The 16,879-nt window shown below is 44.9% G+C and overlaps 1 protein-coding gene across 1 annotated transcript in view; it reads right to left on the reverse strand.

Annotated features, from left to right (window-relative positions):
- Positions 1–16,879, reverse strand: part of Limch1 (LIM and calponin homology domains 1) — a 313,640-nt gene that overhangs the window by 59,699 nt on the left and 237,062 nt on the right. The window contains exon 8 of the mRNA XM_038340732.1: positions 14,935–15,187. Within this exon, the coding sequence (XP_038196660.1) occupies positions 14,935–15,187 (253 nt within the window). The remainder of the gene's footprint in view (positions 1–14,934; positions 15,188–16,879) is intronic.

The following is a 16,879-nucleotide window of genomic DNA, read 5'->3' on the forward strand; positions in this document are numbered from 1 at the left end:
TGCATAGGAAATCCCCCTTTTCACTCAGCGAGGCCCCTGTCACCCAGCTGGGACTTGGAAAAGGTTTCCATTCTACTTTTCACAATTGTCGAGGAGGGAATCAAGCCAGTGCCCAGCCACATGCAAAGGCTAAAATCTCCATCCAGAAGCAGAACTCCAAACCTAGTATAGATGGGCACATCCCTTCAAGTGACTTTACTCCCTACTGACTCCGTCTCCACGGGGACACAGGGATGCTCAGCTCTTCTCTAGGCACACACCAGCCAGGCACAGCCGAGGCAGCACCACAGATAATGCAGGCAGGAGGCTCACAGGGGTCTGCTGCATTCCTCTGGTCCTTCCCCTCTTGGCAGCATCTCAGGCTCTTTGTGAATAACTTCTTCATTTTGTTCCCTGCCATCCTGTGGCAGCTGTGTGGGTGTAACTAGAGCCAAAGAGGACAGTTTGGTTATGGAAAAAAAGCTTCCCTCAAAGCCTGCTCTCCTGTCCCCATCACCTCTGGGAAGCGGGACATGCTGGACCTCACCTTTCACTGTCTCTGGGTTGTCGCTTGGAATGCAGACCTGTTCTTCCTGAGACTCCGGCACTGGCGCCAGCCATGGGACCTTTTGGAGACAGTCCTCTGTGCCATAACGCACTAACCTAGTGTTTACCAATAGCACGTGACAGGAGGCAAAAGGAAGAGGGTTACGAAGGAAGCCTAGGCGAGAGAGATCCTCAGCGGTCATTTCACGGGCCAGTTAGTAAAGGTGGTGCGGTCAGATTTAGATGGTAGCACACGAGTCCTCCAAAGGCCTAAAACAACACACTGAGGGTGCCTGGTGTGGCCAGCTCACTGCGGGACTGTTGGATGGGCCATGTGGCCGAGGACTCAAGGCTGCCTTTCACATGCGGCTTCCTTCTCCCAGACACGGAAACCCTGAAGCCTCACCACGTGTTCCTAACACATGTGTATGTACAGCTTTCTCTCTTGAGAACTGCCAGTCTGCAGTTCAAGAGATGGCCCTACAGGCCATAGACCACCTCCCACCTCCTGTGGTCTCAAGGACAAGGTATTCAGGGAAATGCTATGTTTTCTTCCCCTATGAAGGACCTTGCATGGCTCCTAGCAAGCAGGTGAGAAGGAGGGTTCTAGAAGCAGGATAACTAGAGATGGCCTACTTCTGCCTAAGAGACAGGAGACCAGAGGATAGGCCTGAAACCCCAGAACAGGGCTTCAGGTGGCCTCTGGGGAACAGGAGAGTAGAATCTTGTTCCAGTCATGATTTATTAGAGACTTTGAAAGCTTAGGGAAAGAGAGAGCCCCCTTTGAATCGGTCTACGTGGATGCCCAAAACTGAGTTCATGATGGTCACAGGTACCTTGTAACTGTGGGGCAGGAGAGGGGGATGTTGTTACATCAGTCAGGTTTTATGTATTTAGAATACAGGCAGGCAGTGTCGTTATGATGGTCTATCTAATTCTTTCAAGTAGTTCAACTAATACAATGGCACTCAGTGGTGAGGCCAAAAGGGATACCAGCGGAGATTACTGACCCTCTCGGGTATTGACTTCCATGACAACAGACTGGAAATAGACACCCACCATTTAAACCGCATGCACGTGCTTCCCCAGTGATGGACACCAATACTGTTTTTCTGCTGGCCTGTGGAAGAGTCTACCAAAGTTATGTCATCCCTACAGGTTCGTGTGACCCGGCTCATCAAACTCTTGGCACTTAGTTTGCTGGTTGGCTGGTTTCTCTTCATCTAATTTTGTTTTGCTTTGGTGTTGGGGATCTAGCACACGCTAAGCAAACGCCCTACCCCAGAGCACTATCACCAGACCAGACAACTTTAAAAGCAGCGTTTGGCTCCCATGCAGACCACCTTACACAGGAGGAAAAGAAATACCTGCAACCATTCTGTGGACTAAGCATTTGGTCATCCTTTAAGCCAAAAGGAGCAGTAGGAGGAGGTGACACAGAGGGAGTCTGGCTTTGGCTGCTGTGACTGACAACCTTTGCATCGTCCCTAGGCCCCGTCTTGCCAATGCTGAGCCGCTTCCAAGTTTGTTGGTCTATTTCTGTCACGGGCCCAAAGTGTACAAACTTTTGCCTGGGGCTGGATGCTTTCTTATAGGCCCTGGCTTTACGGCTGGCAAAGTCATCTCGGATGGCAGTCTCTGCGTTGATTTCCGGTGAGGGCTCAGGGGTACAGGCGTTCTGAGCATCTCCATCCCTGGTCAGAACCAGAAATCAGTTCCAGGGGATTCCCAGGCAAGGACAAATCAAGATGAAGTTGAGAAGACAAAACCAGATACATGAAGCTATTACCATGGCTGGAAAACAATGGCACCCCCATCAACCACTCAAATGAAGAACTGATCACTGTTCTTGCCTCAGTAAATAGAGCTTTAAGATTCTAGTGCTCTCAAAGCATTAATTCCAACAACTGAATTAACTGTAGGCAAAGTGCAATGGCTAGTTATTCAAAAATCAAGTTGAAATTCTTTACAGTAAGCAAGTTTAGGAGAATAAAAACCACTCTTAGGAAGTCAGCTGGATAAAGAGGACGTTTTCTGCTAACATGGCTTTTAGTATTAAGGTTTCCCCTCACGCAGAACGTGCTCACTTCCAGACGTTCTGTGTTGTGAGAGGCACTCTTGGCAGCCATCAAAATAGAAAATGAAACCTGGGTAATCGCTCAATTCTCTGAATGGCAATTCCTACCATGATCGGGGGTAAAACCATGACACACCTCGTCTTTTCTGACACTTTCAGTCTCTCCCATGTCTCCAGGTCAGCTTCTGTAATACTGGAGAGTTTGATGAAGCTTGGAGCCTCTCGATGTGGGGTATGCCTGCCCTGGATTCTCCTCTGGGCCAGGTCGTCCTTCTGCAGATCTGGTGCCTTCCTGAAATTTGTTTCCACTGGTTCGCTCTCCTGAGTTCTCAGGACACAGGCCACTACTGGGTTCACCTCTTCTGGTTGGCTCTGGTCTCTGTTGATTTGATTCAGGCCCCCCGCATCATTGGAAAAGCCAAGTTCGAGGAAGGGGAGCAGACAAACAGAATGTCAAGCGTGGGAACTTAGAGGCTGAGGGCAGAGGGAAAGGACAGGAACATCCTTCTCCTTCTCAAAAGTGTGGGATGACCAGAGCTGTGGGCACCATCACAGGATGGGACCTGGTGCCCTGCGCATGCGGGGCAAGTGCTCTATCCCTGAGTTATAGCTCCAGCCCTCTTGCTACCCTTTAATACTGGAATGAGGCAGATTCTTTTCTTCCATCTGTGATAGTCTCTAGCTTGTCTAGGAAGGAGAACCAGGGCTGGCTAAAGGACTGCTGAGGGTGGTTAGGAGATTTCAGTTTGGCAGTAATGATGCCCAATTCCCACACTATTCAAGCCACCATAATGAATCTGAGTTTTCTGATTGACTCTCTCAGCCCTCTCAGAATGGTTTTTATGGCATCAGTAAATGTCAGTAATGAGCTTGGCATGATCCGAAGGCTAGGATCATCTTAGAGATTGCTGGAACATGGTTCGGATGTGAAACCCCCATTGGACAGGGAGTACATTTAAGCTGATTCTGAACAGAAAGTTTCAACATTCAGCCTCACCTTTGTACCATAGCCCCAGTCTTGGCTGGCTTCTCTAAGCATGAAGGAGAGAGAGCACACACTCTCCTCTCTGGGTAGCAACTATTGACCTTGAACTGATATTCTCAATTGCTCTGCTAAATTAAATGCAGGTTGACAAATGCAATATAAACTAAAGCTGTGTCAACCCTATACTTCAACAGCCTATCATACTGTAAGTCTTTTGTGTGTGTACCGAGCAAAGTGGTGCACATCCATCTGTAATCTTAGATTTGGGAGATAGAGACAGGAGGGACAGGAGTTCAAGACCAACCTCCCTCAGCTTGCAAGTTCCAGGTCCAGCCTGGCTACACAAAACCCTATGTCCAAAGGAAAGCACAATACATATAACAACAAACACAAGCTGTTTACCAAGTTCAATTGTTTTGCTTCTATATTGGCTTTTACTTCAATGAAGTGCAAGAGAGATAATCATATTCTTAGTTCCACAGACTTCAACTCTTTAAAATGATGGGCAGAAAAATAGTAAGATGTGAATTATGATTTTGATAATAGGAAAACCCACAAGATGACACATTTTGCAAGGTGAAATTCTGTATGTAGATACCTTGACTGTTGTCACCTGTCTTGGCACAAAACTCACTAGTTAAATCCCACGTGACTACAATTTTCCTTCCTCAGTTCCCTCCAACATGTATGAGCTGAGCACCTCTGACCTAAAACACTTTAGACCAGAGTGTTTAGGATTCCAGACTTTAAAATTTTGGAACCTTCTGCACATACACAGTGAGATATCTTTAGGATGGGGCTCAAGTCTAAGCATGAATTTCATTTATGTTTCACATACATGCTCTAGACATGGCTTAAAGGTGACGTGCATACAGTGTTTTTAGTGCACCTGCATTCTGACTGTGACCTGTCATGTAAGGTCAGGTGTGGGGCTTTCCACTTGTGGTATGTCAGTCTTTAAACAGTTTTGGATTTGGGACCATTTAAACTAAGATGATGGGAGAAAGATGAGACTAGAAAATTCACTTGAGAATGATTTCTGTACCCGTGGAAGTGTGTTATCTGTCAGAGAAGGGGTATATATGGTGTGTGTAAGCACATGTTCACACGCGTGAGTATGCAGGCACACACGCATGCACGTATGTGTGCATATGTGATGTGTGTGTCCATGTGTGTGACTGTATTTGCTCATGTGCCGTGACACACGCGTGGAGGTCAGTGGACAACCTTGGATGCTGAGCCTCACCTTCTCCCTTTCTGAGACCCTCTCTTCTTTACTGCTCTATGCTAGGCTGGCTGCCTTGCAAGCTTTGACATTTCTCTTATCTCCATCTCCTGTTACCTGGGAGACAGGACTGCACTGGGATCACGGACACTTGGGTTACTGCATCTGGGATTCTGTGTGGTGTGGGTGCCGGAAATCTGAACTCCAGTTATCAAACTTGCACGATCGACACTTTACCTACCGACACATCTATCTAGCCCCTGCTTTCATTCTGATGAGAAATATCCACCATTAATTAGTCCTAGCAATCTTGCCTGCGTGAGACCAAAGAACAAGCTTTGTTTTTCTCTTTCTAAAACACTGCTAATCCAAGGGACTAACAGGAAGGTAACAGCTGTTCTCTGCCCCCTTTGAATGGAGTGGAGCATTCTGGAGTGTTGGTTGTTCTCTGAAGGGCAGTTGAACATGTCTAGGTGGCTAGTGATGCGAACTTACAACACCAGGGGCTGAAGAGAGGGATGGGGACCGCGTACAGATCATCCACGCTTAGTTAGGATCTTCTCATTTACACGCATACGGAATGCACACCTTTTATACTCTAGGTTTTTCTTGTCTGCCGGTCCCTTTGAGAGCCGCTTGCTGCCACTTGTCTCGCCCACATCTTTTTTCGGGTAAGGCCCATACAGGAGCTGATTAAGCGGCACTATCGGCTTGCTTTGGTTCATCCTTGCCCTCCTGGCGGCAAAGTCGTCTTTCTCAAGGTCAGGCAGTCGACAGGCAGCTTCATCTTCTGACTCTGAGTCTTTGCCATGCTGAGTCAGGAAGGGGTTTTCCTTCCGAAGGACGATATCCCGAGCAGCTTCTTTCTCAACACTCAATGGCTTTTGACTGACAGAGTAAAACCAAATGGAACTCCACATGTGACCAGATCAAAACACTTTTAACTCCCCAGCTCCAGGCAAATGCAACGCTATGGAACATTCCTCTCAATGCTGTTAGTTCAATGGGCATCACTTTATTATTTTAGTACCAATTTGTAGCGCAGTTAGGAGAGGCTTGCAATCTTGAATTCGGCCAGATACACACACTAAAAAGTCATGTCATTTAGGGTCCCATGAGCATCCATAAAAGCAAAATCCTAAATGGCTCGGAAAGTGACAACCCAAATTCTTTTTGTGAAATTGGGGGAAAGGTAGGGTGCTCTTTACTGACACCTTTCTTTATCAGCACATTGGCTGTGCACACAGTAGGCACTCAATTTGGTTTGTGCTGACGGAACACAAGAATGAGCCCAAGAAATGGCCTGGAAGAAAACTCATGAATGACGCCACGTGTTAGAACACAGGACATATGCCCGCTATAAAGCCTAAGGGAGGTCTTTCTGCAACCAACAGAGCTGAACAGAGACATGTGGGATAGATTAAAACCACTCAGAAGATGACATACAAGCTGATCAAGCCCCGCATTCTCCCATCAGCACCTGCTCCCTCCCCTCCATTCCCTTGGCTCTCCACCTCCCAGGTCTGCCTCCTTTCTATTGCTGGACGTGCAGTACAGCAAGGGAAAGGCGTTCTGCCAAATTATTGCTACAGATGATTTCCATTTTCAAAGGCCTCTTGAAGGCCCCTTAAAGCCAGAAGCTTTAAACTGCTAAAGGCAATCTGACAGTGACATGTCAGGCAGCAAGCCTCCGGACTTCTCCTAGGTTTTTGCTGTGTCCTGGGGTGGTAGGCAAGACAGCAATTGTGCTTACGCTGGCACTTGAAGAAATCCCGTCCCTCCATGCATTTAAAAGACCAGTTACATTTTAAAGTCACAGCAGGTTAGAACCTTTAGTCCCCCGCCGCTTATTGCATTCTCAGTTCATAAAGACGACAAACAAATAAAAAATGATCGGATTTCTACAAAAGCATACCTACTTAGTGTGGGCTTTTAGAAAGATGATTAAAAGGTCTTGAGCTGAGAACATAGCAAAAAAGCAAATCAAAATAATTTGATTTCTAAAAAAAAAAATGTACCTATTTTATATGGGTTTTATGAGATGTAATTTAAAGTTCCTGATGGAGGGCACAGCTTAGTGGCAGAGCACTTGCCCAGCAAGCACACAAACTGAAGCTCAATCAGTAGTATATCTCCCCCATTCTCCCCCCCCCCAATGTGTTTAAGGTCGGGCAAGATGGCTCTGTGGGTGAAGAAGCATGCTGCCCAGTGTGACAACTCTCTGATTCCTGGAAGCATGTGGCAGAAGAACAAATTGTTCTCTGACCCTCACATGTACACTACAGCACACTGACATGAACACATACACACTAAAAAATATGTTCAAAAACGTAAAGACTAAATTCTTCATCATCAAAGGACAAACTCATGTCAAGAATAAAGACGGGAGAAATTAACCTGGCTAAGGATAGAACCAGCAACCAGACACTCTACTCTGGTTGATGAGTTGGTCCACTATTATTTTGTACTGAATGGATGAAATGCATGCCCTGGCAATGCTGAAGCACGCATGGGCAGCCCGTATATGATGGTTCTGTTGAACTTGTCCATACTGGGTTTCATGGTCTAGGTTGATGAGGACGACTGACCAGGTCTCTGCCTCAAGAGGGCACCAGCTCTCATTACAGATGGTTGTGAACCACCATGTGGTTGCGGGGAATTGAACTCAGGATCTTTGGAAGAGCAGGTAGTGCTCTTAACCGTTGAGCCATCTGTTGCAAAGGAGGTCACTACCATGTAGTGACAGCAGATCTTTTGAGATTTGAAAAATCAAAATATGCTTGGATAGAGTCAAAACACCTTTTCACCATTAGCAATTATTTTCAATAAGATTTAAAAACAAATGTGTGTGTGTGTGTGTGTGATATTTTACTTCTCAATAAACTTATTATTTAAGGTGCTGAATCCTGCCCTTAGAGTTGCACACCTGATTCTCAGTCTCCTCTAGTCTCTCCCTAGACTGTGTTCACTTTCCTCCCCTGAATCTTTGGTTGACATGCCTGGCAAAGATCAACTTGGATTGGTCAACTATGGCTGTGAAGAACAGTTAGTAGAAAATGACAGACCACTGAATCTCTTCAGAGTCATTATGCAAAAGCAAACTGATTATAATGATAGTGGTCAGCGGATAATGAGCACACAGCATGTGTTAGAATTCCTCCCAAGTAGTAACTCTAAAGCTGCATGGCCTATGGTATACACTTCTCCTCATCATTTTATCAAGTAGAAAGATTAGGCCAAGAAATCTGCCCAAGGTCAAAGAGCTAGTGCATCAATTCAAATACAAATCAAGGCACGCCAGGTCCAGAGGCCCTGCCCCGTGACAATGAATAGAGCACTGTGCTACTGACTGGACAAACAGCAATGCCAGGAGCAGCTTTGAAAGCAGAGCCATCATACCAAAAAAGAAGAGAAAAGAAAAAAAAAAACCATTATCATTACCATGAGAACAGGAAAAAGGGAAGTAATTTGGTTACTAAATAAAGGGATTTCTGTGAGTTGTGCTCAGAATAGAGTTGTAAATTGCCCTGCACAGAAGCATTTGCGAGGACTGGTGACAGCAGAATGCTAACGAGTGCCACCTCACAATTCTGCTCAACGCGGAATAGTTTACAAAGCCCTTTCAACAGAAAGCACCTCGTATATTCTCGGACCCCTGTGTGGGGCAGATCATCAGTATGAACCAAATCGAAGACTCAAATTCTTTCTCCTTTTTTGACTGGGAAGCCTGGCCTACATCTCCGAAAGCATTTGTTAAAATAAGAAGTATCCATGTATGTAAATGGCCCCATCAGTTTACAGCGCCAACTCGGGCTGTGCGAATCTGGTACCTGATGCATCTTGCAAGCCCAGCTGGGCTGCGAATTCTCTGAGTGTTTCTTTTTAGGCTAACTGCCCAGTGTGGCAGGACTTGTTTCAAGTGATCTCAATTTAGATATGTGCGCTTCTGAGAAGAGACTGAATAAAGTTTCTCTATCAATGACCACTTTAAGGTACTCCGGGCTATGGAATATCTTTACTCCAACTGGAAAACTGTTACCATGAGCAATTCTTGTTCGTTGTATGAATTCTGTAAATTCAGAGCTTTGTGGCTGTCTCAGAGAAATGAGAACTGATGTAAATTATTGGTTGGCACTACTGACCATGAAATAAAAATTCACTGAAGGCAGATATGGAGAACAGTCACAAGCATCTATGTACCCAAAATATTTCAATGACTTCCATTCTGTATTATTTAGTCCTTAAAGGCAGCCTATTATTAAACTCGGATATATTTTTAATTTTCAGTAACTACAAGTCTGAGAAGCTGATACACAAAATTATGACTTCCATTTTGCAGAGAGTACTAAGGTTTCTAGTTCAAGTTTTATGAACTTAGTCAAGTAACTTTAAATGGATCTGCATAAACAGCAGAGGCAGGCTACTCAGACTTACATTTACCAATAGGCTTGGCAACGGCTGGGTGGACACTGCTCACGAGAGGGAATACGATCCACATGTAATTTGAAATGCAGACCTCTAGTGGGGACCAAGGGCACAGGTCTGCAGTCGAAGCTACTTGGGAGGCTGAGTCAGGAAGATCACAAGTTCAAGACCTGATTCAACTACAGAGAAATGCAGAGCCCAGATTATGACCTAGCAATCCTGCCAGACTCATCAAAAAAAAGAAAGGAAGGAAGGAAGGAAGGAAGGAAGGAAGGAAGGAAGGAAAGAAAGAGGAAGAAAGAAAGAAAGAAAGAAAGAAAGAAAGAAAGAAAGAAAGAAAGAAAGAAAGAAAAGAAATGCTATCATGATAAGAAAGGTTATGGACCTGGACCCAATGCTGCATAGGACAGGGCAGAGAAAATGCTTGTCTCATAATGTCTAAAGTTTATATATTTCAAAACTTATGAGATAATGATTAAAACTAAGGAAGTGGGGAACGGGGAAGGGGGAGACAGCTCTGTAGGGAAGCCCTTGCTGTACAAGGAAGAGGACATGACTTTAATCTGGCAGCACCTTCTTAAAGGGGAGTAGCCGTAACCTCAGTGCTGGGGGGAGAGGCAAAGACAATGGCATCACTGGGACTGTCTGGCCACCAGCCTAGCTCCAGATTCAATCAGAGGTCCTGCTCCAAGGGAATAAGGTGGAGGCTAATAGAACAACATACATGATGTCCTCCTCTGACCTCTGTATGCTCATGAGCACGAACACGTACATGTAACACACACACACACACACACACACACAGAGAGAGAGAGAGAGAGAGAGAGAGAGAGAGAGAGAGAGAGAGAGAGAGAGAGAGAGAGAATACATTAAGAAAAAGCTGGCATTCTCTTTTACTCCTTTTCCCTGGCAGTGAACAGCCAGCTTGGCTTGGCAAGGAGTGTGTTCTATTGAAAGAAACTGGGCTCTCCAGAAAGGCCTGTTCGTTCTCTTGGGAATGTCACGGGCAACAGCAGAAACCTCCCTGTTACCCTGTCTCCAGGAACGGCAGACACATCCAGAGTCACAGAGGTCATGCCTGTGTCTGTCTGGTCCCTAGACTGAGGGATCTGTAGAAATCAGGAGGGAGCCGGCATCTGGTACAGAGAGACATGGAAGAGTATGTGTCTGGCGCTGGGCTACATCTGCTCTTCCTCTGAAGATTTCTGAAATGTCTATTGTCCCTGGGAGGGTTGTCTCCCTCTGTCATTAATTACCATGTGGTTGAGAAGATTCACAGACCAGAAGAAAAGACTGAGTGAGGAAACACGTGCAAATAATTAGAAGAGAAGTACAGTCACGTGAAACCTATAATTCAGTTAAAAAATTTACTTCTCCAATGGGAAACACCAAGTTAAGAGAACTCAAATCTCTATGGCATTTTAATTTAGGGAGAAATGAATCTTGGTGATTTTACCCTCTTAAAAACAGAAATTTGGCTTCTTTGACAGACTCTTAGGGGGAGGGGGTAATTAAGTTAACATGGTAATAAAATAGAAGAAAAAGCAGTTTATATACTTTTTAAAAAAATTTTCGACGGAAACTCTAATAAATATTAACCGCCACACATTTATTGCGAAGTCCTCCTTTCTGTTCCTTGATGATAGGATACCTCCTGATTTCTTTTTCACAAGCAGTATGGGTCCCATTGACTTCTAACCTTGCGTGCAAAAGGAACGGCATGCACCTTTGCTCCGTGTATATATTGGCTTCAAAGTAACACAAAGACAGATATGAAGATCCCTGGGAAGGAAGCAGAAGAGTGGGCTGGCTATGAAGCTGTCTCCCCGCCACCATGTATGTCCCTTTCTTGCATAGCATATGCCCAGCTAACAGTTCTTCCCAGCTGAGCAACAGTCCTCAAGAATTATCTTTAGCTTCTTTGCTGGGTCCAAAAATGTGATGGCTAGAATCCATCTGGATGTCAAAACAAGAGACTTGAGGTCAAACGCTCTGAGACATTGGCTTGGTTCAATGATTTATACTCTCACTTTCCACACGCAGAGAATCCTTCCCCCCACACCCCCCCCGCGTGATTTGCATTTCATTCCAGTTAAGCAACTTTTTTGCCACATTAAAAGCAGAACCCCAAGTGTGGATAAACTTAGAATGACTTTCAACTCTATTGTGACTTATATAAAGTTAAGTGACAACAACGCAGGCGTGCTGGGCTGGTGGCACGGTGTATGCGGCTTTAGGAGTGAGCTAGCAGCGAAAACCTGTCTGCCAAATGAACTCCTAGAGACTAGAGCAGATACACAGCGCTTCTATGGGGACATTCTCTGGGCGTATTCACGCTGCGTGAGAAACTCTGGGATGGGAATGACAGTCACGAGCCTGCAAAGCTCTGCTTCCCAGCTAACTTCGATGACACAGACAGGAACAGACTCAGATAACAGCAACCATGCACGGAAGCAAAAGTGACCCCCCTAAATACAGCGTCTCCCACCAGAACCCCATTCGAAACCATGACTCCGTGTTTGTATACTGAAGGAGAATTGTGATGGAAGAACTCAATGCTTTACTGTGAAATATGCTTCCCAACCGAGTGGCGCAGGTCACTTCCGGGAACTCCCAACCTGTACATAACTTTGTGCTCTGCCATCTTATTCCTGTGTGAGTCCAATAAGCACCCTGCATTCCCTTGCTCAGCCTCTATGGCTCTTTCAAAGACTCCAAAGACAATGGTTTTCTTGATGGACTTTTAGCTGAAGACTTCACAGATATGATAAACAATAAGATATGCGCACCAAAGTAGTAGAGATTTGATTCTGCATGTTCGTCCTCTCATCTGTGTAACTTAGTAACTGTGGTCTAAGTTTAAAGACGGTAGTCAGGCAAGTTTGAAATATGGTGTATGGTGAGGGGATGCTAATTCATTACTTGTATTCAGCTTCTAGCTTGGTCTCTGGGCTATGCAGATGCTTGAAGGATACAGGAAAAGTATATTTCCAACACAGCCAAAGAATTTTTTGATATCCAGAAGATACAGTGTGATATTATTTTTCATTATTTCAGAGACCTGCTTATAATACAAGCAGACTTTACATCAGAATTTCTAAAAACACATACTACATGTTTAGGGTAGGCAGATTAAAAACTGTGGGGTCTCACAAACAGGGAAAGAGTATATTCTATATTTTCTATCCTACAACTAGATCTATAAAAGTTAACACTGGATACTTCAAGAATGAGACCGTGGGAATAAACACATAAGGAGCCTATGGAGAGAGATGCCCTTAAGAGGAAGACAAGGTGCTACAGTCAAAGTACCTGAATCCGGCTGCCGGGTCAGCTACAGCCAGGTCTGCAGGTCACTTACTGTCCTTGCTATGTTCTGAATGTGGGCTGTCACCAGAACCCTCATCTGCTCAAGTGTGGTTTTGACCTCTAGATGGTGACACTGTTTTGGGAGATGGGACATGGATGGGATCTGACTGGCAGAGGTGGGTCCCTGGAAGCAAACCTTGGGGGGAGGGCTGCAGCCTAGCCTTATTGATCCTGTTCTCTACTGCCTGCCACAATAAAGCCAGCTGCTTCATGCTCCTGACAATATGACCAAGCTGTTCCCACCTCCACACTTTCCCGGACACAAAAGGGATTAAAATCTCCCCAGATCACGGGCAAAAATAAATCATTCTTCCCTTAAGTGGCTAAGGTCAGGCATCTTTTCACAGCAGGAAGAGAAGTGATATAATCACCCATCCTTTGCTTCTCCTTCTGGAAAAGAAGCGAGTGTATGAGTGACCTTTTAAAATGTAAAGGAACAGCAAGAATGAAAGGAATTTCAGGTGTCCAAGTGCTCTGAGTGTCAATTTGTTACATAAGCATTGACTGCAAGATCATTTGTGAGGATCACGGTGGTTCTGATGGAAAAAAATAAAAACAAGCTTTTCACCCCCCCCCCAATAAAGCTGTAGACCTGTAGAATTCTGCGGCTTTGATTGTTAAAACACTTCCTCTCCCCTATCCCACTCGACCTAGCCAGTAGCGCTGCACGCCGATGCCTTTAGCTGCAACGAAGAGAAGTCATTGCTCCATTCCTAGCTTTTTAATCACCATGCTTTAGAAAATGCATTTGGCAAATCCAGTCCTCACTTCTCCTTAAGAGAACAAGGGTATTTTTCTCAATCAGTTATTCTCTAGGAATAGATTGTCCCCTATTTCAAGACACTGAACATATTCTAATGATGGGTCGGTCACATGATGTAATGAGCCATTTAGGAGTAGTATGAGAGTTAACAAGACACAAGCAAGAGGAAAATAAAATGTTATTGCTAGGTAAATCCTGCAGCCCATAATAGCTGACCACCGGGATGGGGGTCTAATGAAGCACAGAGAGTTTACACTTTATCTCCGTTTTAACTAGCCAAGGACTCAGCAGAGACATGCCCCGAGGCAGAATAGTCTATTTGTCTAGAGCAGGGAAGAGCGATGTGGTGAACTTGTAGCAATTGGGGAAACCAGATGAGAAGTCAACTCGCTGGACCGATTCCAAACCTGCGGGCATGCAGAAGGCCAGCCAGGCCAGCCCCCAGCCGGCAGAGCTAACCTGGCAAAGCGCTGTGCTGCAGGCATGACCTTGATCCCAGCTTCCTCCAGCCTCCTGCGCTTTTGGCTTTCCACAGCATCTCTGTCTTCAGGAATGGCAGTCGGCACCACAGCAACATCCTCGGGAGACTGCTCCTCACCATTGCCCGGAGGAGGTTCTAACCCACCGGGAGGCCACCCATCGTGGCCCATCGGGCTGCTGGGGCCATCTTCACCAGGAGACCCTGCTTCAGTTCCCTCCTCCTCTATTGTTTCTGGATAACTAGTGGGTTGGACAACATGGTTTACTAAGCTACTAGACAGGCCAGGGAGCACACTGGACATCGCTGTTTCCAAGACATTTCAACATCACTTTTAACTACAAAATAAACAGCCACACAGCCCAGAATGTGATCCTGCTAATTTCTCCGACATCCTGGTCAAGGACTCTTGCAAACTTGGTATGGAAGGCAAAAGACAACTTTTGCTGGAAAGGTAAATTTCATTAGTTTTGATCAGTAAGCAAAAATTTTAACTAAACATTCCCTCAATGGAAAAAGCGTAGGTAATAAAAGTGAAAATTAAAGTCCTTACGAGGTTACTAAAGACAGGGACTGTTTTTCTACTGTTTTACTATTGGGTCCCCAAATCCTAAAAGACAATACCCAGCGCATAATAGATAGGCAACACTCAACACTTACTTGCAGAATAAATGTGTACCTTAATACAGAGATTAAAGGAATCGCTTCCTACTCTTTAAAAAAATGAAAAACATGTCTTCTATTTATTCTGACCCTTATCTGAACTGATCTTCAAGTCCCATCAGTGCTGCTTGCTCTACATGAGTGCATTGAGAGTCTTTTTGTACAGTCTTTGTACACCCACAGGCTCAGAAGTCGGGTGGCCTCCACTGTAGGGCACATGTGACACGTTTTCCACATTTTGTCAACAGGACTGGCCTCAGAGCATCAGCTCCTCAGCAAACTATTTCTTGGCTACCTACTGTGTGCCAGGCACAGTGCTAGGGACCTTCATGAAATCGGTATTTCATGCAAAGCTCTCTGGGATGCGCTGGCCACTTCCTTTCCTTCAAGATGGCACCTCAAAGTCCTGAAACCTCATTCCTACCTGAAGGGCCTTTCCCCGCCCAGGGGGGAGGTGGCCGTGCTCCAGCTCTTCCTATATTCCTCCCGCTCGGCCTTCTTCTTTCTCAGAGGCGCTGGGACATAGGCCGTCTGGTTGCTTTTGTTTGGGAGGTACTGGTTAAACGGTACTGCAGACTTCGGCTCGCCATGGGAAGTCCGTCGTGCAGACATATCATCTTTCTTCACATCCGGCAACTTCCGGTGTGGCAAGTCAGATTCAGAGTCGCTTCCTCTTCCTGGGAAAGAGAGGATGAATGCTGAGAAAGTGTGCCGGGCTAGCAGGGACACTCAGTGGCATCTCTATAGAATCAAGTAACTCTTGTGTGTTCTGGAATTCATACCCTAAGTTAGAAACTTGGAAAATCTCTAAATTAACCTCCTCTGGAAAAAGGCTTCAATTTCAGTGAGGGAAAACCAAAAAAAACTACAAGCATGTTTTTTTTTTTTTTTATTGTTGTTGCTGCTGGTGGTGGGTTTTTGTTATTATTATTATTTTTTTAAATAGAGGTAAGTAAGCCTAAGTGTGCCAGGAATTACAGTAAGTGACACATTTGTGTGGAATTGTTTGCCTGCCTAGGTTTGCGCTTTGGTCACTCTCAAGAGAAAATCTTTCCAGTTCCCCAATGGGATTTTACTGATCTCTAGCATCTACTGTGCTAGACATTGTGACATGAATGAATCAGAAATTATTTGTCTTTACATATCTTTACCCTGCCTCAGAACACAGAGAAGGTGCAAATTATCTAGTAGCAAAGACAGATAAGAACGGCAGAAATTAGAAAAGTGACCAGTTGGACTTCCCTGAGGGTTTACCTTCCAAGAGGCTTCATCTTCTTCTACAGAGTTTTCCCAGTTTCCTGGGACAATCTTCTTCCTACTGCCCCTACCAAATCATGATCATGTCTTCTCCTGGGACAGTTCTTTCTCCCTTTGTTTTGAAAACCAGAGCTGTTCAGGATACAGCTTCTAAGGCATGCCATTGTAACCAATGGGCATCTCACACTTAGATGGATACATGATTTGGTTTGGTTGAAAGAGTGTTGTGTTTTGTTTTGAATGCAAAGGAATTCAGCTCTGCCAACATCAGCCTTGCTCCTTGAACACAGCCCCAATAACTGTAACACATTCTTTTTGTCCAAGTCTCATGTTGTTAGATTTCTAAGGTCCTACTAGAATGAAGCTATCACTAAGAAAAACACAATCATATGAGTAACTGCTATTTTAATGCTGGTTGAAAACTCTCAATCAACGAATGAGAGCATGACATCATTCCGACTCTGTTGATAGCAAAGACATTTATGCTTAAGAAGAGAGTCAAGATCTGGGACAAGGCAGAGGGGGGTGGTGTGCACGGTTTTGGGTCAGATCCACTCCATTTCCAATTTTGCTATTCATTAGTCTTGTTAACCTGATGGTTTCTAAATTGTAAAGTGAGGGTAATAACGCCATCTGCTTTATGGGACAACTGAAGGGGTTGAGTCCACCTATAACCATTGTTCTGGTCTCTGGCACCGAGTGTTTAATACATGCTGCCTGCTCTTTATGTCGTAACATGGACACATGAGCCCATCAGACTTGAGCCGTGGCTTCCTAACACACTTGACTGTCCTTTTCTGTGCTACTGGACTGAAAGGACTTACCCCAAAGACTAGATAATATAATGATGTTTAAGAGACCATAGGAGTTAAAAGCACTGGCTGTGAACAGTTGTTCATCGAATGTGAAATATTCAGACTATGAATTATTCATGGCTCTTGCTTACAGTCTCTCTTCTGAAATTTTGGCCATTTCCTGACTTGTTAGCATTTGATTCATTATTTAGCCCCTTACCCACCACACGTCCTAACAAGTGTATCTGTCAGTGCCAAAATAAAAAGTTGCCTGTAAACAAATACTCACACCACCTTGCCTTGCCAAGCACATGGATT

Source organism: Arvicola amphibius, chromosome 1 (assembly GCF_903992535.2).
Source record: "Arvicola amphibius chromosome 1, mArvAmp1.2, whole genome shotgun sequence".
Lineage (NCBI taxonomy): Eukaryota > Metazoa > Chordata > Mammalia > Rodentia > Cricetidae > Arvicola > Arvicola amphibius.